Source organism: Scomber japonicus, chromosome 3, assembly GCF_027409825.1.
Source record: "Scomber japonicus isolate fScoJap1 chromosome 3, fScoJap1.pri, whole genome shotgun sequence".
Taxonomy (NCBI): domain Eukaryota; kingdom Metazoa; phylum Chordata; class Actinopteri; order Scombriformes; family Scombridae; genus Scomber; species Scomber japonicus.
In genome coordinates this window covers 35,134,601-35,157,455 of record NC_070580.1, presented here as the reverse complement: position 1 = coordinate 35,157,455, position 22,855 = coordinate 35,134,601, and the positions used below count along the sequence as shown (strand labels likewise).

Genomic DNA, 22,855 nt, shown 5'->3' with positions numbered 1-22,855 from the left:
GAGGAAAGGAAAGAAGGAAGGGAAGGAAGGAAGGAAGGGGAGGAAGGATGGAAGGAAGGTAGGAGGGAGGTAGGAGGAAGGAAGGAAGGAAGGACGGTAGGAGGAAGGAAAGAAGGGAGGGAGGAAAGGAAAGGAAAGGAAAGGAAAGAAGGAAGGGAAGAAAGGTAGGAGGAAGGTAGGAGGAAGGTAGGAGGAAGGAAGGAAGGACGGTAGGAGGAAGGAAAGAAGGAAGGGAGGGAGGAAAGGAAAGGAAAGAAGGAAGGGAAGGAAGGGAAGGAAGGGAAGGAAGGAAGGAAGGGGAGGAGGGAAGGAAGGAATTTTTAGTATAGACCCTTTTTATGAGGGGAACATACTGTAAAGGTGGAGAATATGAACAGTATGTAAAGGGTTAATAAAATAATGTTCCCACAGAGTCAGAGTGACAATAGGAGGAACAGCTGTGTCGAACATGGAGAGGGAGATGTGATTATTTATTGCGTCATAGTTTCATCTTTTACCTTTTTTTTCCTTCCTTCCCGACAGCAGATTAAGAAACGGGGAGTTGATGTGATGCACTATTGTTTGAAAGGAGTTGCTCAACCTTTACGTCACCGAGTCCTGACATTTCTCACTTTGAATGTGAACTTTTTGACTCACTCTCAGGGAATTTTTAAAAATCCCTCCCAACAAACTGTCTCACTCACACACACACACACACACACACACACAGACACAGACACACAGACACACACACACACACACACACACACACACACACACACACACACAGAGACACACACACAGAGACAGACAGACACACACAGACACACACACAGACACACACACAGACACACACACACAGACACACACACAGACACACACACACACACACACACACAGAGACAGACACAGACACGCACACACACACACACACACACAGACACACACACACACACACACACACACACAGACACACACACACACACACACACACACACACACACACACACAGACAGACAGACACACACACACAGATGGACAGACACACACACACACACACAGACACACACACACACACAAACAGACACACACACACACACACACAGACACACACACATAGACAGACACACACACACACACAGACACACACACACACACACACACACACACACACACACACACACACACACACACACAGACGGACACACACCTGATTCACACGTGACAAAAGCCAACAACCATAATGACTAAATTATAACCCGCCACATCGTGCCACTGCCCAATCATGTCATTATAATAGATGGCACAGTATTCAGTATTCAGACGGACAGAACGATCATCATATGAAACATAAAGGTAGATAATAAAAAGCAGAATAAGTTATTTCATCTCATACAAAAGACACACTGCCCAAGCTGACGACTCTCCAGATGAGTAATCAGTTGCTACGGTATTCAAGCTTTTGTTTAGTTTCTTTTTATCAGCTCCTCCCAAGGTTATTATAGTTTTAAAATTTTATTTTGTTTTTATTTTTATTTGGTTTTTCAGTTTGCTTTTTTATTTCAGTTTAGTTTTAGTGAGTTATTTAGTAGTTTTAGTTTAGTTTTATTTTGAAGGAATTGACTACTTTTTAGTTTAGTTTTATTTTGAAGGAATTGACGAGTTTCAGTTTAGTTTTTATTTAGTTTTAGTTTTTCAGGTATTAAGAGAAAGCCTTGACTTGTAGAAGCTGAAAAGGATGAGACACCAAATATGGTGTCTCATCCTTTAAGGTGCTTATAGTTACCTGGAAATTGATAAATGGATAACATCATCAAAAAATAACTAATAAAATAGTTCAGATTTATTGTTCAAAAAAAAAGAAAAGAAGGTTTTTTTTGTTAATTTAACTACATATTGTTTAATTTTGTCTCTAGTTGGCTTTATAACATTATGAAGCCTTCTGACTGCCTGATTATCATCTATCTTGTACATTTTGTACCTCAGTGAGAGAGTCCCAAACACGGGTAGTTTTAGGTCATTTTTAAGTTACTTGGAAAAAATAGTTCAAGCTACTTCATAAAAATGTAACAACATCTGCAATGCAAAATTAAAACTTACAGGCCAACACAAAATGAAGAAAAATGACACTCGACTGAAAGTGAAAACTAATTCTGCATTCTGAGTCACATATTTCTACTTTTTACCTTTAAATAGTGCATACTGCAGCTCCTATTATAACATATATCAGTTGCATGCAGTATGAATACAATTGTTAATACTGTCATTGGTCCTTTCCCTCTCTGCAGCTCAGTTGATTTGATGTAATCTTCCACTATGTAGAGGATTGTGGGTCAGAGATGCCAGAAAATCATGTTGACTTGCAAAATGTAAAATGCAACCAGATGTAGTGGGACATCCTGGTATTTCTGTCATGCTGCATTTGACACACTGTGTACTGTCTGGGACATACTAAATCTTTTCCTGTCATACTAAATAACATGGTAGTGTCACAGCATGCAACGACATGGACACACTTACTGCTTGACAAATACTACAAACACCTGCAACTATCGAGGGCTCCATTGTCAAGCTTGAATTGTTAAATGTCGTGTTATCTAGTATAGGAATGCACTCAAAGCACATTGTATATACTGCTGCTCATTTACACACTAATAGAAACAGGTGCAAAAAAATGTAAACTTGTAAAACTGCATTTTTATGTAGATGTTAACTTAAAACTTCTTTATCTTGAATTAGCATCTTTTTAAACCGTTTCCCAAATTCACCATGACGATGTTCACCTGCCAGCTCAGAGGAGAGGGTTGTTTAAAGAAGGTTTAACTCTGGAGAGGCGAGGCAGTGTATTAGCCTATAAATATTAGCCTTCAGCCAAGATTGTAGATCCAGCAGGTTACTCCACCTCAAAATGTCAAAAAAGTAATTAACTACTAAAATCACTATGCCAGTTTGAATTTCGTTGAACTACTAGCAAGCTGCTGCAAAATGTAGTTAAACTACTACTTTAATTATATGTAGCGAAACTCAACACATATACTCAATAAGACTCAACACTGAGATAGACCAAAGTATAATTCAAAGGCTTTTCTTCTACAATAAATAGCTCTTTATAATATTATACCTTTTATAAGATAGAGATTTATAGCTGTGTTACATGATAGTCATTTAAATATGAAGATAACAATGCAACAGTCAGTAGACACTTGTGTTGTACTCATGCAAAGCAACAGAAATAGTAAGTTCAGACCCTCTTTACCTTCCCACCTCTACGCAGTTGATCAGTAGTAGGTGTGAATGACTGTTTTGGATAGTTAGAGCAATTGTCAGATGCAGCCGCCACACCAATCCTGATACTGGTCACACAGAAGTTATCGACAGGCATTAAAGGTGTGTGAGGGGGTTTCGGAAGCTGTTGGACCATCCACCAAGCATTCAGGATAACCGTCAAACCATCTGATTTAAAATAACAACACCTGCCTGTCCATTTCCCAACTGTATGTATGTACAGGTGTCTCTTAGCGACAGGTCTTTTATATAATGTCCATATGTAGTAACAAGCTTGTCCTTAATTATAGGCAACTAGGGTATGCAGGTCATGACAGTGGAAAGGTGGAGTTTGGACCTTTTTTGAGGATTTATTCCCATAGTTAAACTACTACTTTAATTATATGTAGTGAAACTCCCCATCACTATAAAATCTGCTTTATTCTGTGAAACATCCTGTAATAAAAGTATAAAGGTGTTCAAATGAAATGAGAAACCCTTTATGAATAAATGTGTATTTGTTGATTTCTACTCTCAGTCAACTTGCATAATAAATCACTTTGGCTGTCAAACCTGCTAAAAATGATTTGTGTTGTGTGAAGTCAATCCCAGTGTCAGCCTGAGCGAACATACAGGATGTGTGTGGTTAAAAAAAATGCAGGTAGAAAAACGTGTTTCACATGAGATGGGTTGGGCTTGGCAGGTGTATAAATCACATCAGCGCTGGTTCACATGTCAGTGTGCTGCCGACTGCCTGACTACCTGCCAGGCTGCATTTACATCACATCTTCACTACATCTACTACTGTAAGAGAGAAAGTTCGGCAAAGATGACGACAGAATCCAGATCTAGTGAGTACTTTCTAATGTTTTATCTTCTTTTTACCTTCCTCCTCCTTCTTCCTGTGTAAGTCTCTGTGATGCAGCTGAAACTTTCTGTCATGCATTTATATGAAGAGTGTAAGAATGATGGACTTATTGTGGTGTTTTGGTGCATATGTCTTCACAAAAGTACACTGACTGTTGCATAGCTGAAATTTCATATATTGGGGATGATGCATGCAACCCAATATGGATTTTATATTGTGCATTAATAGAAACTAACAAGATAGATAGATAGATAGATAGATAGATAGATAGATAGATAGATAGATAGATAGATAGATAGATAGATAGATAGATAGATAGATAGATAGTAACTTTATTGATCCCTTGGGGAGGTTCCCCTCAGGAAATTTAAGTTCCAGTGCAACACCACAATAAGTACAGGTTGAATAAAAACACACAAAGTAGTATAAAAACACACATCTTACACAGTAAAAACAATATTAGATCACAGCCTCAGTGTCAAATCTGTTTTCCATAAATGTGTTTGACAGCCACCAGAAAATAATCAATTAATAGTAGTTATTTGTATATAGCACTTCTCCAAAAAACCTCTTATTATTAATGTTAACTGATCATTTCAAGTCTGTTTAATAATTGAATCTGAGCCAAACATTACTGTGTTGGACTGCACTACACTACACTATGTGGTGAAACAAGTGAAATATGGAGAAGCTTAAACAAAACTAAGAAGAGGATCCATCTAGAGCTGCTGTTTGGCCAGTTATCGAGCAGGTGGTCAGGAAGTACAAGAAAGTAAGAGTAAAGAGAGTAAGAGTGAAAATCTGTTCAACACAACTTCTCTACTTGTGATTTGACAGATGTAACATTGATTAAATGCAGACAAAATGTTATGCAGACCTCTTTACTCAGAGCAGGAATTTCTGAAATGTTATAATCATTGCCCTTATTGCTTTATATACACACACACACACACACACACACACACACACACAGAGAGAGAGAGAGAGAGAGAGAGAGAGAGAGTGAGAGCTTCTTCCAACCTTATCAGTTACTTTCAGTCAAGATTTTATCAACACACAAATCTGCTGTTCAAATAATTATCTTTATAACAAGTAATAAGAATATTAAACTTTATTTCACATCATACATCGTGCTTCCACAAAGTCTCTTTACAATTTAAAACATGCATTATATAAGCAGTTGATGAGATAATGTCAATCAGATAATGTTCTATGTACTCAGTGCTTATCAAAGTTTTTAATCTCATTGCATTTGGGACATCTACGACCTGAAGCTAAAGATCACTGATGCTGCAGCAAACATGGCAAGAAATCCAGTACCGTCTTGATGCTCCGTGTAACTAATGGAGCCCATATACAGTATAGGCCCATATGTATTAAATGATTACATGTCCACAGATTTGTCTACTCATTTGCTTTTGTAATACACTTGTTAAATTATAAAGAGACGTTATGGACACCTTGTACAATGTATGTTATGTATTTTAAATAACTAAAATATTTTGCATACTTCATACATACTTTAAATTCAACGTGCCGTTGTCGGGTGTCTTTTGTTAGGTTACACAGAAACATGCACACAGAAACCATAAAACAGTAGTTTAAGATAAAGAATATTCAGTTTAAATACAAGATATTAAAAAAAGCATACTTTGGCTGCTGAATGTGTGTGTGTGTGTGTGTGTGTGTGTGTGTGTGTGTGTGTGTGTGAGTGGGTGCGTCAGACACACCTCGCTCCAGATGACATCATATGTGTTACTGTGTGTAACGCAGGTAACAGTTGCTTCTCACACGGCGCTGATGAAACGCCTGTCTGCCTGCAGCATACAGGAATATCCTGCTTTTTACTTATAGAGTAATAACACATCTGTCATGTCAACATCTGTCATGTTTCACTTTTTAACAATCTGAAAGTTGGAAATTTCATGTGTGGGCAGATAATCGCTGCCTGGTGTCTGTCATTTGTTGCCTTTTGCATGATATGAGCTGTAAGTAAGAAGAAGTTAGGAATTTCAGGAAGTACATTTTTGGCTTTTAGCTTCACTCTTGTATTTGTGTTCAGGAGTTTTTCCCCCGTATTACTTTATAAGATTGACACATTTTATGCATGACACAGTAAGTCTAATTCCTGACCTATCATATTATTTTAATTTGACAAAGTTCTTGCACACAGTAAAAGCTTTGTTGACAGGTGCACAGGATCAGAAACTCTTTAGATCCATACACTGTAGACTAGGCATGGGATGATAACCGTGTTCAAGGTATACCGCGATTTGAAAAAGCCACGATAACCGAAACCACCACATTTTCTGTCATACCGTTCCTAAGGTATGAGCTGTTTTCTGTCTGGTCAAAGACAGGAAGTGCTGGTCAGAAATCCCTCAGGTGGTTCAGCTGAGGAGTAGAGTATCACGACCCCTCACACTGTCATTACAGTGTATATTCAAGTTAAATTAACATGTCTGTCTTTATTTTTATCCCTTTTAAGAACATTTTAGAGCTGGAATCGTAATACCACCATACCGTGAAACCGTGATATATTTGCTTATGGTTATCATACCGCCAGAATCTCATACCGGCCCATGCCTACTGTAGACCACATGTACTCACGTTTCAGTCCTCAGACCTTCTTCATGTAGGATGTGAATTGGATGGGATTATATCAGGAATTCTTTGGTTTCTTCACTTGATCCACTGCAACATTTAAAGCTTGATTTTTGGAGTATTTTTTTAAATGTTTTTTGTCCTCACAAGAAAAAGGACAGCACTGGTTTGCATCAGAAAGGTCCATCTATTAGCTGCTCTGGAGCTTTAGATCACACTATATCACATGATCTTCCTCAGCAGATGGAGTTTGAGTTTGAAATTTGATGATTTTGATTTGATTTGAAGCATTTTGATGATTAAAAGCTTAAAAGTTGAGTCTCAAAAATATGAACAAAATAAAAACAGGTCGTCCTTAAAAGTGCTCGGACAAAAATTTGAACATTAAAGTTATGGCTATGGGTATGAACGTATATGTGGTCATGCATGGGAATGGGTTAGATGTGTTTTGGCTCGTTTGTGAGTGTGTATTAGTGTTATGTGTATATATTTAATTTTTTTATGCTCAAATTGGACTGTTCAAAGCGTGAGGTTCATTTTATATTTGCAATAAATCTATTCTAAATCCCTCATAACATGCAAACTCCATGTACTGATGATGAAGCTTTAAGGTGAGATAGTTTGGTTGATATAATTTGTGGTTTATTTTGGGAGATTTGCTGAATTGTAAAGGCTGATTTTAAGTCAACATTCATGGCACCAGTTTATCCTTTGAGTACTTTGATCTTTTATCTAATCTTCGTAACATTCATAAGGTTTTTAACCCTTAAACAGACCTTACTAGTTATGTCATTTGCACCTCAAGTAAGGAAGGAATGAAGGAAAGAAGGAAGGAAGGAAAGGAGGGAGGGAGGAAGGAAGGAAGGAAGGAAGGAAGGAAAGGAGGGAATAAGGAAGGAAAGGAGGGAGGAAGGGAAGGAAGGGAGGAAGAAGGAAGGAAAGGAAGGAGGGAGGAAGGTAGGAAGGAAAGGAGGGAAGAAGGAAGGAAAGGATGGAGGAAGGGAAGGAAGGGAGGGAGGAAGAAGGAAGGAAAGGAGGGAGGAAGGAAGGAAGGACAGATGAAGGAAGGAAGAAAGGACAGAAGGAGGGAACATTTACCCTAACAGCTGAACTTAGATCTGAGGAAGGAAGGAAGGAAGGAAGGAAGGAAGGAAGGACGGACAGATGAAGGAAGGAAGGAAGGAAGGAAGGACAGAGGAAGGAAGGAAGGACAGAGGAAGGACCCTGGAGGACAACACGAAGGTTAAAGAGTCTGTATCTCCTGGTGCACGTTGTCTGTTTAAGGGTTAAGTTACTGAAATGAAAGCAACAATGGAAAATGAATCCTACTGTGGAAAGTTGCATTTTTTTCCTCAAGCTGTGATAGTAATGACGCAAGACCTTGGAGGTGTTCCAGCATGCCGTTATAGAGTTGACGTCTTGCCCCGACCCTTCATCCTGAGGGCAGAGGAGCTTTTTTCCATACCGTCACGTTGAGTCTTGCCCCATTCCTTCAAACATTTACTCACCACGCAATTCCATATATATATCACTTTATTTTGTTCTGCAGAACCACCTGTCGCTCCCCACCGCACCCTAGTTCAGTTTCTGCCATGCACTTCTGCTACACAAAATAATTAATTTAAAACATGCTGACCTCACCTTATGTGCCTGTCTCAGCATGTCATTATGTCTCTCTGAGGCTGCTCAGACTATTAATCATTTTCTATTTGTGATCTGTAACCTTGTGGAAGCTCATTACTTAATAACATAGTTCATTATGTATCTAATAAGAAAAGGTATTGGTATTTTACAGGTCAAAAAGGCAGATTAAAATAGGTCTAAACTGGTTTAAAACGTAACTTTTTTCTATATTCCAGTGTATTTAACCTTGATTCACATTGAAATATTGTCGTTAAAATGCCGAAACAGTGGTTTTACAGTATGTATGTAACCTAGTAGAGGGACAAGGCGTCCTTTGATCTGCAAATCACCAAATTACGCAGTGCTTACAGCTGCAGAGAGAGCTAAATACACCACAGAATAAACCAAATAAACCTCATGGAACTTTTTTAAACACACATCACTTAAGTTGAGATATGATCTAACTACACATTAGGTAATTTGTTGTGTAGGATTTACAGAGCTTCTTTATTTGCTCATGTTTCCTGTGTTTGCGGTTGCATTCATGTGATGGATGTGTGGTCAGATTAGTGAATGGGTTTCTTCATACCAGGCTGAAAAGTAAAGTTTACCTGCCTTGTCAGGTTTGAAAGTGAATCATGCCCAATATTAATGTCATCGTGCAGTGACACACACTAAAGTAAAGTTCAGATGTATATGCAGCAAGGTGTGACATAGGGTTGGGTATCGATACTCAATACCCTTTTGAGGTATCAACCGAAATAAGTCGATACCGAGTAGTATCGAAACGTCCTTTTTGCACCCAGAGTTACAAAATATGACTTATCTATCTATCTATCTATCTATCTATCTATCTATCTATCTACCTACCTACCTACCTACCTACCTATCTATCTATCTATCTATCTATCTATCTATCTATCTATCTATCTATCTATCTATCTATCTATCTATCTGCCACAGCATTTAATAAATATGTAATAAGACATTTTATGCAATTTAATGCTTCTATGCACATGATGGGTATTGAATGAAGTACTCAGTTGGTATCGATATCACTTTAAAGGTACTTGGATTGGTACATGGTCATTTTTAAATGGTATCCAGCCCTAGTGTGACGTTAAACTACTAAGTCAGTAACAACATAAAACAAATACAAGATTTGGGCACTTTAACTTGCTTGTGTTTTATTCATTCATTCATTTATTTATTTTCATTTTTTTTTTTCAGTTTTCAAGTTTTTAAGAGATTTTCTTTACTGTGTTGTGTTTCATTTTTTGCTAATGTTTTTTTTTATGTCACAGCTACTGTATAATTGCATAATAACTGACATTTTAAAATAATGCATTAACCTTCCCCTGTGTCAGGTTCAGGCAACCTAAAACACTTAAAATATCAGACAAAGGAAGACAAGACAACAGGATTAGAGTTTCTACTTGCAAGGAGAACGGACAGGGATCTGCTCAGTTTCAATCTCCAACCCATTCTGAGCAAACCTTGCCGAACCCTTTCTTTTTATTGGTTTCAGGATTTCCCTAATTTACATAGTCATTTCTGCTCTAAAGGGTGGGGGTCACAAATCGGTCACAGGTGGACACACACACCTCAAAGACGTCCTGAGCAGGGTCACAGGTCCTGAGAAGCAACTTTGAAACAGCATGCTTGTAGACTATAAAGGTTAATGATCATAGAAAGGGTAAATATGAGATAACTTCTATACAATAATTCCAACACCCTGCCTTAGTATAAAATAAAAGTTTTGAGGATGACACAAAACTGTATTATGAGGACATCTTAAGTTTGTCATGACCTCAATGAGCAACTGTAAAAATTGCACTGATTTGAAACTTGTACACAAGTTTTGAACATGAAATAAAAGACTTTACTGATTATGATTATGATATAATTAGGATTATATGATTGCTTTTTCTACTTGGAGATTTGTTCTTCATAAATAATTTATAGTAATGAAATCAAATACTATTCATTTTTGGGTTTTTTATTAACTTTTCAAAGTTTGATGCAAATAATTAAACACAGACTTTATTTCACTTGTTTATGTTTGTATCTTTTTGTCTCTTTCAGTGTTTATCGGAGTCGACCTGCACTGTAAGACCAACAACACCGAACATCGCACCAATGAGATCTCAGTGGAGCGGCTGATCGTGAGGCGAGGCCAGCCCTTCATCTTGACCCTTAAACTGTCGCAATCTTTCAACCATGACCTCCACCCGCTCACCATCACTGCAGAAACCGGTTAGACTCTCACTGAATTCATTGTTTTTGATGGTTTCTGGACAACAATGGAGATCCATATACCCATATATTGATAATTGGGTTTTAAGGAGATAAGTGATTGATAAATTAATAAATTAGAGGGATACAAGTTTTGGTCTTTTCAGAAAAATCGAACTTTGACGGGAAGGTTCAGGAGGAGGGAGGAAAGAAGGAAGGGAGGAAAGAGAGAGGAAGGCAAGAAAGAAAGAAGGAAGGAAGGGAGGAAAGAAGGAACAGTCAAAACAGACGGGGTCAGTTTGACCTGGAAGGACAACACGAAGGTTAAATGACTGACTCTGTCTCTCTCTCTCTCTCTCTCTCTCTCTCTCTCTCTCTACAGGAGAACACCCTTCAGAGGAACGGGGCACTAAGTCGTCCTTCGCTGTCCCAGACAATGTGCGGCGTTCATCATCAGCAAAGGCGGTGTGGAAGATGGAGATTCACAACAGCTTCATGGGCAGCTTGACCCTGAGCATCACCCCCCCGGCAGACGCCCCCATAGGGGAATACCGACTGACTGTGAAGCACAAAGATGATGAGGCACTGCTGGCAACGCCCGCGGTGCTCTTCAACCCCTGGTGCCCCGGTAGGTCTATCTATCTATCTATCTATCTATCTATCTATCTATCTATCTATCTATCTATCTATCTATCTATCTATGTGTTTGCATTAATTTGCTCTCTCTGTAGATGACTGGGTGTTTCTGCCCGATGAGGCGGAGAGACAGGAGTATGTGATGAATGAACAAGGAATCATCTACAAAGGAAGTGGAAACTACCTCATTTCTATGACCTGGGACTATGGACAGGTACACACACACACACACACACACACACACACACACACACACACACACACACACACACACACACACACATACATATTTTATCAGTCAGTGATGGCCAGTGTCCTGTTTTTCACTGTAGTCTGCTGGTTTCATGATGGTCACACCGAGCCTGACAGCATCCTGACACTCAACACAGTCAATTAGCTAAACAGCATGTAAACATACCTGCAAATGTCACTTCAGGCATGTTGGTTGTTGGTTTCATCCTTACACATGTATACTATTGTTAATGTTAATACACCATCTGCTCATGACTTGAGGCTACAGCGGTGTGGTGGCTTTGTCTCTCTCTGTCAGCTGCTGTCAATCAAACACAGACACGAACCTCCAGCCACTGAGGCAAAAAGAAGCATTTCTGACATTTCTTCTTCAATTTAATAATTTAGACCTATTTACAATAGATTTAAAAAGCATGTTTCGATGAATAAATGTGATTTCAGAAGAACTTTAACATGATGTGCAGTTGCAAATATGAACATGACAGCGGAAATATGCTTTAAAGAGTTGATGGCGACGTCTCTTTTTAAAATGAACTCACATTTCTGGAGATCCTGTGGTCACCGTTTGTTCTTCTGCATTATAGTGGACAGTTATATTTGGCATCATAATGACTGTTTTACATGCAACAACACCTATAGACTGCCTGTTTATTTCATATATTAACTGGTATTTACAGTATATTATAATAATCCCCTTTATTCATTAATCCCATTACATATAAAATACATATAGGACTGAATTATGTAAATAAATGTCAACATATCCTCACAAACAATGTTGAATTATTGTGAATCCCTATAGGGGGGATTTTTACAATGTACACACAATTTTATATTGTAAATCCTGTGTAAGAAGCGTCTCCTTTCCTGTCTGTTTTTCTGTCCAGTTTGAGGACAACATGGTGGAGATTTGCCTTAAGATATTGGACAAGAACAACAAACACCTGAAGGACCCGGCTGACGATGTCTCTGCTCGCTGTAACCCCATCTACGTCGGCCGCGTGGTCAGCGCCATGGTAAGACATGCTCTGTGTGTGTGTGTGTGTGTGTGTGTGTTTTAAAGATACCACCACACTGACACCCGCTAGCCTGCTAATAAACGTTAACCTTGCTGAACGTTAGCCCTGCTTAGCCAGCTAATAAACGTTAGACCCGCTAGCAGGCTAATAAATGTTAGCCACGCCCCCAGTCCGCTGACGTAATCGGTTCTTGCTTTAGACCAGCAAAGAGTTGGTGCTTGTTCTGGCTCCCATTCTGAGGCTCGGGGCTGGAGCTTTGGCGGTGGAAAAGCAAAGAACCGGTGCTTAGTCAGGCTCTGGCTCCGAACCAGCACCACCTCCAGCTCGGTGGAAAAGGGGTATGACACATTTATGAGCTTACTTTGTTGAGTGTTGTGTCCCAAATCCAGAAGTGATGTGATGCAGAGAAATACCCTTAATGTTTTCAACCATTAAATGATAAGTTCAACTTTTTTTCAAGTCCTGAGACCCGAGCTTTTGTATGGTATGCATTTTGAATTTCCCCTAGATATTTGAGATTAGTAGGACCTGATAATAACAAAAACTATAAGCATCGTATTTGAACAGGAAGCAGTTTTTGAAAGAAAAAAAAAGTCCTTATATGGAGGACAATGGGTTTATTTTGTAAATACAATTAATTAACCAGACCATAAAACTATTTATTTCCCTACATTTACACCTTCCCTTTGCACCAATGATAATAAAGTCCCAATGTCTTCAAATGGGTATCTTCATATTAGCAGTGTCGTAGCTTGTTCCTGTTGCCAAAATTAGTCACATTTGTGTAGCATATCAAACTACAAATGTTTTTAAGCATAAATAAACAAGTTTCAACCATAAAATTTGATAAAGTTTTGTACCTGGACCCCTTTTGTCTGGGGATCGGCTGTTTGATTCACTTGGCTGAGATGCCCAACATCTCGATTTTACACTGATTAATGCATTGTGCTTTTGCGACCACTAGGTGGCACAAAAACGTGTGTACAAGCGAGGACAAAGTTAAGCAGAATGAAGTATAAGGTCCAGCAAACCCAAAATGTAATATCCCTATATGAGGACGCAGGTTTACAGGAGGTTAAATTAACGTCTAAAACATGTTTTGCTTGCCTGCTGTACATGCTAACCATTAAAGACCCCATCTTAATTCACTGACAGTGTAAATGATGGGGGACAAAATCCACAAGCCTCGTTGAGCACAAAGTTACTAATATAATGCAGATATGTTTCACAATCTGTTTATAAGACTTCAAGTGTTTTATAGATAATCGTTTGCTGACATTCTTCCGTTTTATGAAGACGAAGATAGCAGATGTCAATCATTTGGTCTTCAAAATATAAACAGGACTTTGGAACTAAGGGGGAAAAAACTGGGGAGTCCAAATCTGCTTAAACAAAGTTAGAAGTTTTAGTAAATCATCATCATTTCCGTCTCTGTCTGTTCTTCCCTTTTAGATTAACTCTCAAGATGACAATGGTATCCTGATGGGACGCTGGTCAAACGAGTTTTGGGGAGGGGTCCCACCCACTCACTGGAGTGGCAGCCACGACATCCTCCAAAAGTGGTACAACAGGGGCTGCTACCCAGTCAAGTACGGACAGTGCTGGGTGTTTGCTGGCGTCATGTGCTCAGGTAACATCTGACTCTGAAGCATTGTCTTATTGTTTCTATGCTCATTTCCTGCTGAACAAACAATACTACGCTGGGTCCACAAAAAAAGAATGAGTGCAAGTTATTCATTCATGTTTATTCTCTAATTTTAACCTCTTTAAATTGGACTAAACCATATGGACACAAAAATGTAATTGACCCAAATATTAGCAGCACTTATTTGAATGATTCACATTTGTGTTTGGTTCAGTGATGCGTCTGCTGGGCATCCCTTGCCGTGTGATCACCAACTACCAGTCAGCCCATGACAGCAACAGAAATCTGATCATCGACGTCAACCACGCCGACTACGGGGTCAAAGTGAGACCAAGCAAGGACAGCATCTGGTGAGATTCAGAACAAGACACCTGGCACACCTGATATCAACATTTAACATTTAACATTTTCATATTTGCATGTTTTTGGTCTCCTCCAAGAGACCAACCTTTAACCCTTACATACTGTTCATATTCTACACCCTCTCAGTATGTTCTGGGTCAATCCCCTCATAAAAAGTCTCTATACCAAATTCTGAACCATTGGATTAATGATCTGTCTGACTGATCAATAAATGTGTGATTAAACCTTGGTTAATGTTTCAGAGAGCAGAGAGAGTGTATTTTTTAGGATTCATATCGCTAATTTTGAAGAAAAAACAGCTACTATCACACAATATCATGTCCTATTTTACCCAAGACATGAAAATATAACATAGCAATAATGATTTAAATGTATTTTATTGAGAGTGAAAAGTACAAGAACTTCCTCATAACTACTATAAATAAAATAAAACTAAACTAAACTATCTTATTAAAACTATGAACTATTCATTTAACTAAAAGACATGTCAATAGCCTCAAACATCAGCTGTAAAGTTGTGCAAAGAATAGATTGTGTGAACTTTCTATGTTGTGTCAAGTGGTGTCAAGGCTTGTTCACAGCTTAATTCCTCTGTTTGGCACACAGCGTTGTAGATTCCCGTGGGTGTATAGGTTGCTGTTCCAGATGACAATGCCACTCCCCTTTTTTTTATAGAAGTAATTAAATACTTGTAATGTGTCTTAATGAACCTGATGTATTAATGTGCTGTCATGCAATGTGCTAATTTATCAGGAATAAAACTGTTTACCAGCATTTGTAGGTCAGATAAGAGCAAAACAGAAGTAATTTGAACATAAACCAAAGCCATGAAGCATATAAACATGTCAGTACTTGGTCACCGCAGATTTATAAAGAAGCGTTTGATCTTCTAATAAAGAATATCATTACACAGCACAGCACACACATTTTCTGCTCATCTGCTCAACATTGACGAACATCTTATTACATTTGCTTTCCCATAACATCCATACATGGTATCTGAAGCATGATTAAAGTTTTGGTGGCTCTTATGGCAGATGGAGGTTCTCCAGACAGATTGAATGTTCTCATCCTTTAGTTTCAGTCTACTAAAATGCTGTGTTGTGTTTCAGGAACTATCACGTGTGGGTGGAGGCATGGATGAGGCGGCCAGATCTGACAGACGAAGGCAAATATGACGGCTGGCAAGTTCTGGATCCAACTCCACAGGAGCTGAGCGATGGTACAGATTTTACTGTTTTTTTCCTGCTCTTACTTGTACATGCGAAGGGTTTTATTGCCAATGTTACCCAAAACTGATCATCTAAACCAGGATTTAGGGATAAATGTGTTTTTGCACTAAACATAACTCATCAGAACCATCTTCTGACCCCCTTAAAGTCTTGTTTTTTAGGGGGATTATTTTAGATATGATATTGAAACAATTGCCAATTAACTACCTCCTGACTACCAATTTTGTTATTCTTAGAGCCATATCAATAGTGGTGCTTGAGTAAATGTTATAAAATGTTAAAAATGTGTTGTTTAGTTTGTTCTGTGGTTACAGGGTCGAAAGGTTTATCCCATTAAAACCGTATCAGCACCAATCAGATGTCTTGTGGGTACAGAGTGAAAAGGGCGTAAATGTGCTCAGGAGATTTCATCACAATCTGCCTGACAGATTTTCATATTGCTTGTGTTCAAGGGGAAGTTTTGACACTGATAGTGCTCACAAAGGAACACTGGGGAGGAAGTGAGTGCTGAGTCACTTCTCCTCGAAGGCTTCTCCTTAAAATACTGCAGATTTTACCTCATTAGTACATCGCTGGCTTCAAGTCCAATTCACAATAAATCAAAATGAAAAGATACTGTGGAAAACGCTTTATTGTCTGCTCATATTTCTTATGTGTTGATTTTAATGGTGACTCTTCTTGTAGGTGTGTACTGTTGCGGTCCAGCTCCGGTTAAAGCCGTTCTGAACGGAGACACCGACCTCAAATACGACGTCCCATTTGTCTTCGCCGAGGTCAACGCCGACTGCATTGACTGGCTGGTCAGTCTTAAAACCGACATCATCAGCAACACATTCAGAGACCTTTAGTGAAAAAAAAATTACAAATAAGAGTTTTAAAAATGATGATCTGTTTTATGAAGTGATGTTTATGTTGTTTCTGTTTCCTGTCAGGTCCTGCGTGATGGTTCCAAACAGAAAATCACCTCTGACACAAAGAGAGTCGGTCAGAACATCTCCACCAAGTCTGTCGGCTCCAACAAGAGGATGAACATCACTGACTCCTACAAACACAGAGAGGGTGAGTTTATCAGGAGAACACGTCACAAATCAAACAATCAACAGCAGCAAACTGACTGAATTACCACTTTTACAGGAACGACGAAGGAAAGGTCTGTGTTTAAAAGTGCAGTGATCGGTCTCATCACCACGGAAACAGAAGGAAATGGAGGAAAAGAGGAGACCGGGGAGGAGAATGGAGGAACCGGGGGGGAGAATGGAGGAACGGAGGGGACAGGGGGCGAGAATGGAGGAACGGAGGGGACAGGGGGCGAGAATGGAGGAACGGGCGGGACCGGGGGTGAGAATGGAGGAACGGAGGGGACAGGGGGCGAGAATGGAGGAACGGGGGGGACCGGCGGTGAGAATGGAGGGCAAAATGGAGGAACAGAGGGGAACGGAGAGGTGAACGGGAATGGTGGAGACACAAATGGAGAAACCCCGACTGACAACCTTCCACCGCCAAAAGTGTCCATGCGGTTTGATGAGGTACGCAAGAGAAACTTAAGTTTTTTAACCCTAGTTAATGAAAAGAATGGAAAAGAATGGATCTTTTTTCATTTTTCGCCTAAATGTATGTCTCAGTGTGAAGTTTTTGGATATTAAAAAGCTGTTTGGTCGTTGTTAGTTAGTTAGTTAGTTAGTCAGTGGTAGTTTTAAGAAGCTCAGCGGCATCCTGGTGGACAGGAGTCACAATATTTCAGTTCCAGGTATGATATTAATTTATGGATCACACACACAAACGCTAAATCCAAGAGATAACATTGCTCAGTTCCAAGTACGATACGATACGATACGATACAATATGATAAAATACGACACGATGCGATACAATACAGTTTATTTATGGATCACACGCACAAAAGCAAAATGAACATTGTTCAGTTCTGTGGACAAAATGATACATTATGTTATGATATGATAAGATACGTTACTTTACGTTGCGATACGATATATTACGTTACGAAATGATATGATACATTACTTTACGTTACGTTACAATACATTGCGTTATGATACATTGCGTTACGATACATTACGTCACGATACATTGCGTTACGATACATTGCGTTACGATACATTGCGTTATGATACATTATATTAGATACATTACATTATGATACATTACGTTACGATATGATAAGATACGTTACGATAATTACGTTATGATACATTGCGTTACGATACATTACGTTACTTTACATTACGTTACGATACATTACGTTACTTTACATTACGTTACTTTACATTACGTTACTTTACATTACGTTAGGATACATTACGTTATGATACATTGCGTTACGATACATTACGTTACGATACATTGCGTTACTTTACATTGCGTTACTTTACATTGCGTTACTTTACATTGCGTTACGATACATTACGTTATGATACATTGTGTTACGATACATTACGTTACGATACATTGTGTTACGATACATTACGTTATGATACATTGCGTTACGATACATTGCGTTACTTTACATTGCGTTACTTTACATTGCGTTACTTTACATTACGTTACGATACATTACGTTATGATACATTGTGTTATGATACATTACGATATGATACATTGCGTTACGATACATTACATTAGATACATTACGATACGATATATTACGTTACGATATATTACGTTACGATATGATAAGATACGTTACTTTACATTACGTTACGATACATTACATTACGATACATTACGTTATGATACATTACATTACGATATGATAAGATACGTTACAATACGATGTATTACGTTATGATATGATAAGATACGTTACTATACGATACGTTACGATAATATAACATTTATTTATGGATCACACACACAAAAGCAAAATCAAAGCGATAACATTGTTCAGTTCTGTGGACGATACGATACATTACGTTACGATACGATACATTACGTTACGATACATTACGTTACGATACGATACATTACGATACGATACATTACGATACGATATGATTTATTTATGGATCACAGAAAAGCACAAAAGCAAAATCCAAGGGACAAATTGAAAAGGCGAAGATAGAAAAATAACAACACCCACACAAAAAATTTAATAACTAATCCTGTTCTGTCAATAAGTCCTAACCTGACTTCTATGAGCTCCTTTCGTTTTTAAAAACTAGGTGTGTAACAAAAAGCTGTTCCACAACATGGTACCAGTGTAAAGAAAACAAAAACATTTGGCCTCATTATTTACTCAAGGGATTTTACACGAACGCACAATAGCCCTGGTATTACACTTACGCTGAGGAGCACACCCTATAGTTAATTAACCCTCCTGTTGTCCTCGAGTCAAGGAAGGAAGGGAGGAAGAAAGAAGGAAAGGAGGAAGAAGGAAGGAAGGGAGGGAGGAAAGGAAAGAAGGAAGGGAGGAAGGACAGAGGCAAGAAGGAAGGAAGGTAGGAGGGAGGGAGGAAAAGAGAATGAAGGAAGGAAAGAAGGAAAGAATGAGGGAGGGAGGGAGGACAGAAGGAAGGAAGAAAGGGGGATGGAGGAAGGAAAGAAAGAGAGGAGGAAAGAAGGACAGAAGGAAGGAAGGGAGGAAAGAAGGAACAGTCAAAACAGACGGGGTCAATTTGACGACACAAAGGTTAATATTATTCAGTATTTATCCTGCGTATCCTTTCCTTTCTAGCCATGTCTGTACACTCTCCTATCTAAGAGAGTTAAAAAAAAAAAAGAACCATAGAAAATATATATGGAGCGCCCGAGGCCTTAAAAGATATAGTAATGTTTTCTACTTTGTGTGTACAAGATCGAAATGTCATCTTTCAGGACTTCTGCACATTCGTAACAGTTAACTGTCTTCATAGATACTGTGGCAGGGATTGTATGTGGGTGTAAAACACACCCAAACAAAGAATGCTATTTTGGGTGTGAATGCAGCACTGTGACGGCTGCAGGCAAAAGCAAATCCACTATCTGGTGGTGCAGCGTAACCTTCAGTGTTTGACTGCTTTAATATAACTTTTAATTCTGTATTTTGCACCAATCTCATCAAAGATAGAGACTTTTGATAATTCCACTTTCTCTCTTCTATCAAGACATCATCAAAAGCAAATGTCCTGGTAAATCAAAGTTGACAAATGTTACCACTTTGATAGCACTTTACTTTAAGTCCTCGTAATCAGTATGCAAACATTTTAAAGACTGGTTTATAACACACTATCATATAGTTATATACAGATATATGGACATTTTTAACCTTCCTGTCGTCCTCCCGGGTCAAATTGACCCTGTCTGTTCCTTCCTTTCTTCCTTCCTTCCTTCCTTCTGTCCTTCCTCCCTCCCTCCTTCTCTCTTTATTTCCTTCCTCTCTCTTTCCTCCCTTCCTTTCTTCCTTCCTTCCTCCCTTCCTTGACTCGAGGACAACAGGAGGGTTAAGTCTGTGTTGGCTTCCAAACTAGATTTGATGTCCCAAATCCTGCTCATAGGCCCTTAAAATCTGATTTTCATTGAGCTCATTAAACTTTCCACTTCGACCTCAAACATCCAACTGCAGTAACAAGAAACATATTTTTGAGTAGTGTTACCCTCACTGTGTGCATCAGTGCTGTGTTGCTACACTGAAGAAATATCACTCACAAAATGTAAATATAGTTTATAATACTGGATGATACTAGGATATGTCCATGTACAGTATGACTGATATCTCATTCTTCCCACTGTGTGGCGCTGTAGGTGTCCGCGCCAGTGAACGGTCAGGATGTGCATCTGAATCTGGTGCTGAACAGTAAGAGCAAAGTTTCCAGGTCGCTGGCCATCACCACCTCTGTCCAGGGCATGACGTACTACGGCTCACCGGTAGCGAGCATCCAGACTGACGTGAAGTATGAGACACTGCTGCCTGGGAAAGGTAACTCTTGTTCTGGAGATGTTTTCTGAACACATAATGTAATTGTCTTTTTTATTCAATTATCAAAGGCGAGTTTTCTCTAAGCTCGGAGATTTATGTGAAAAAATACGATGTTCTCTTGCAGATCTGATCATCCCCATCGTGGTCCCATTCTCAGCCTACAATAAATACATGAAGGACTTCGACAGCATGAAGGTTTCGGTCATTGTGACGGACAAAGAGAAGCCGATCTACTCATACCTGGCTGAAGATGATGTCGTGCTGCTGGATCCTCCCATCTCCATCAAAGTCAGTAGATATCTAATTAAACTTCAACCTCTATCCTTCTGTTTCTAAAACCCTCCCAGCTTTGTTCAACGTATGTCTTTAAAGAATATTTGTCACATTAGCAAACATGAAACTCTTGGTGGCACAAGAGGAAAGTGTCAGTGTATCTCCAAAGTTAGGTTTTCATGGGTTCCTGAGTGTTTATTAAGCAGTCCGAGACCCCCTAGAATCAGATGTGTTTTACATTCTAATTATCGGCTGTGTTTGAAATAAATTAGTGATTGTAGGAAGAGTTTGAGACAAAATAAAGTTGACTTCAGGTAATAGTGAAATCAATTAATAATGTTGAAAAGAAGTCAGCTGTTTTCTTCATCTCAAATCTAGTTTCTAAAATTCCACTTTCTGTTTTACTCATGGCTGCAAGTCACAAAGCTGTCATCATGTCATCATCAGTGACTTTTGTCCCGTTGTGAGACTATTATGTAAGAAGAACGATGTGTTCAGTCCTGTGTGTGCTAAACCTTTTAGCGGCTGTCACACACACACACACACACACACACACACACACACACACACACACACACACACACACACACACACACACAGAGAGAGAGAGACTCTCACCGGCCTAAAATTCCTGCAGTACAGAATTAGGAAACTTGTTTGTGATGTAGTTTTTGTCCCATTAGGAACAAGAACTTGTATTTGCATGTCTCCTTTAAGTGGTATATTAAATTTCAAGCTTTATCTGCAAACTATAGGCAGCAGATTATTGTGTATGCAGTTTGGTTTTGTTGTTTTCTGCAAGATAAAACCTTTAACACCAACACTGCATTGCTCCTTTTGTATAATAACACACCTTTTTTTTTGGCTTTTCCACTCTGTTTCTCTTTTTCTCTTTTTCTCTCTCTCATCTTGTCGTCTGTTTGTTGCTCGGCTGCCTAACTGAGTGTATTTGATTAAACTGTTAAACTGTGTGTGCGTGTCCCAGGTTGTCGGTCCAGTCAGATTGTACCGAGAGACGACTGCGGAGGTGCTGTTCATGAATCCGGTCCAGGAGACGCTGAAGGACTGCGTTGTGACTATCTCTGGAAGTGGCCTGTTGAGAAGGGAGATTGAGTGCAGGTCAGTGTGTGTGTGTGTGTATGTGTGTGTGTGTGTGTGTGTGTGTGTGTGTGTGTGTGTGTGTGTGTGTGTGCCCCCCCGTGTGTGTGTGTGGGAGCTGTGGAGGCTCAAGTTTTACCACCAAACTCAATCATTTGTGAGTTTTGCTCTTCCTGTTTTCTTACAACAGTTTATTTGTGTCATCCACAGGATCCCAAATCTGCCTCCAAATCACAGAGTACTCCTCAAGTTGCCCTTAATTCCCTACAAGCTCGGACAGAGGACGCTCGTGGCCGACTTCGACTGCTCCTTTTTCAGAAACGCTAAAGGCAGCGCCACCGTCTACGTCCAAATGTAAAGTCGAGGGTAGCAGAAGGAAAGTCGAGCACTGTTACTCAGAAGCAAAAATGTCACAAATGTCATATTTCAGTTGTTTTTTACATCAGTTTCTGTTTGAAATCATTTTTGCTATCGTAACCAAACCACCATCATACATGTATCATCAATCATATATAATTCAGTCTTTAGTGTGCAATACAGTCGCTGCTTCAAGGAATTATTTGAGGGTTAACATCTTACTCTCTGCATTGTAACTTGAATTCTCCTGTTTTATCTTATTCTAACTTATCTCATTTTATTTTATTTCCAATTTAAAACATTTTTTTATTGTATTTAAAGTGTTTTTATATATTGTCTTGATGCCTATCTTGACACTTGTGTTGAAATAAATGAGCCTTGTTTATTATTCATAATACTATACATACTATGCATATTGTCTTTTATTTTACATTCAGCAGCTCTGAAAATCAGTCAAAGCACCACATTTTGTTGCATTATGGTCTTTTTTCTGCA

The 22,855-nt window shown here is 39.0% G+C and overlaps 1 protein-coding gene across 1 annotated transcript in view; it reads left to right on the top strand.

Annotated features, from left to right (window-relative positions):
• The window catches only part of LOC128355381 (protein-glutamine gamma-glutamyltransferase 5-like), a 28,846-nt gene extending 6,244 nt beyond the window's left edge, over window positions 1–22,602 (top strand). Inside the window, exons 3-16 of the mRNA XM_053315621.1 lie at window positions 10,424–10,594; window positions 10,956–11,201; window positions 11,305–11,423; window positions 12,349–12,477; window positions 13,933–14,110; window positions 14,340–14,475; window positions 15,601–15,710; window positions 16,405–16,520; window positions 16,653–16,779; window positions 16,855–17,246; window positions 20,458–20,632; window positions 20,757–20,920; window positions 21,891–22,024; window positions 22,214–22,602. Of these exons, the coding sequence (XP_053171596.1) occupies window positions 10,424–10,594; window positions 10,956–11,201; window positions 11,305–11,423; window positions 12,349–12,477; window positions 13,933–14,110; window positions 14,340–14,475; window positions 15,601–15,710; window positions 16,405–16,520; window positions 16,653–16,779; window positions 16,855–17,246; window positions 20,458–20,632; window positions 20,757–20,920; window positions 21,891–22,024; window positions 22,214–22,361 (2,345 nt within the window). The 3' untranslated portion in view covers window positions 22,362–22,602. The remainder of the gene's footprint in view (window positions 1–10,423; window positions 10,595–10,955; window positions 11,202–11,304; window positions 11,424–12,348; window positions 12,478–13,932; window positions 14,111–14,339; window positions 14,476–15,600; window positions 15,711–16,404; window positions 16,521–16,652; window positions 16,780–16,854; window positions 17,247–20,457; window positions 20,633–20,756; window positions 20,921–21,890; window positions 22,025–22,213) is intronic.
• The last annotated feature ends 253 nt before the right edge of the window (window positions 22,603–22,855 follow it).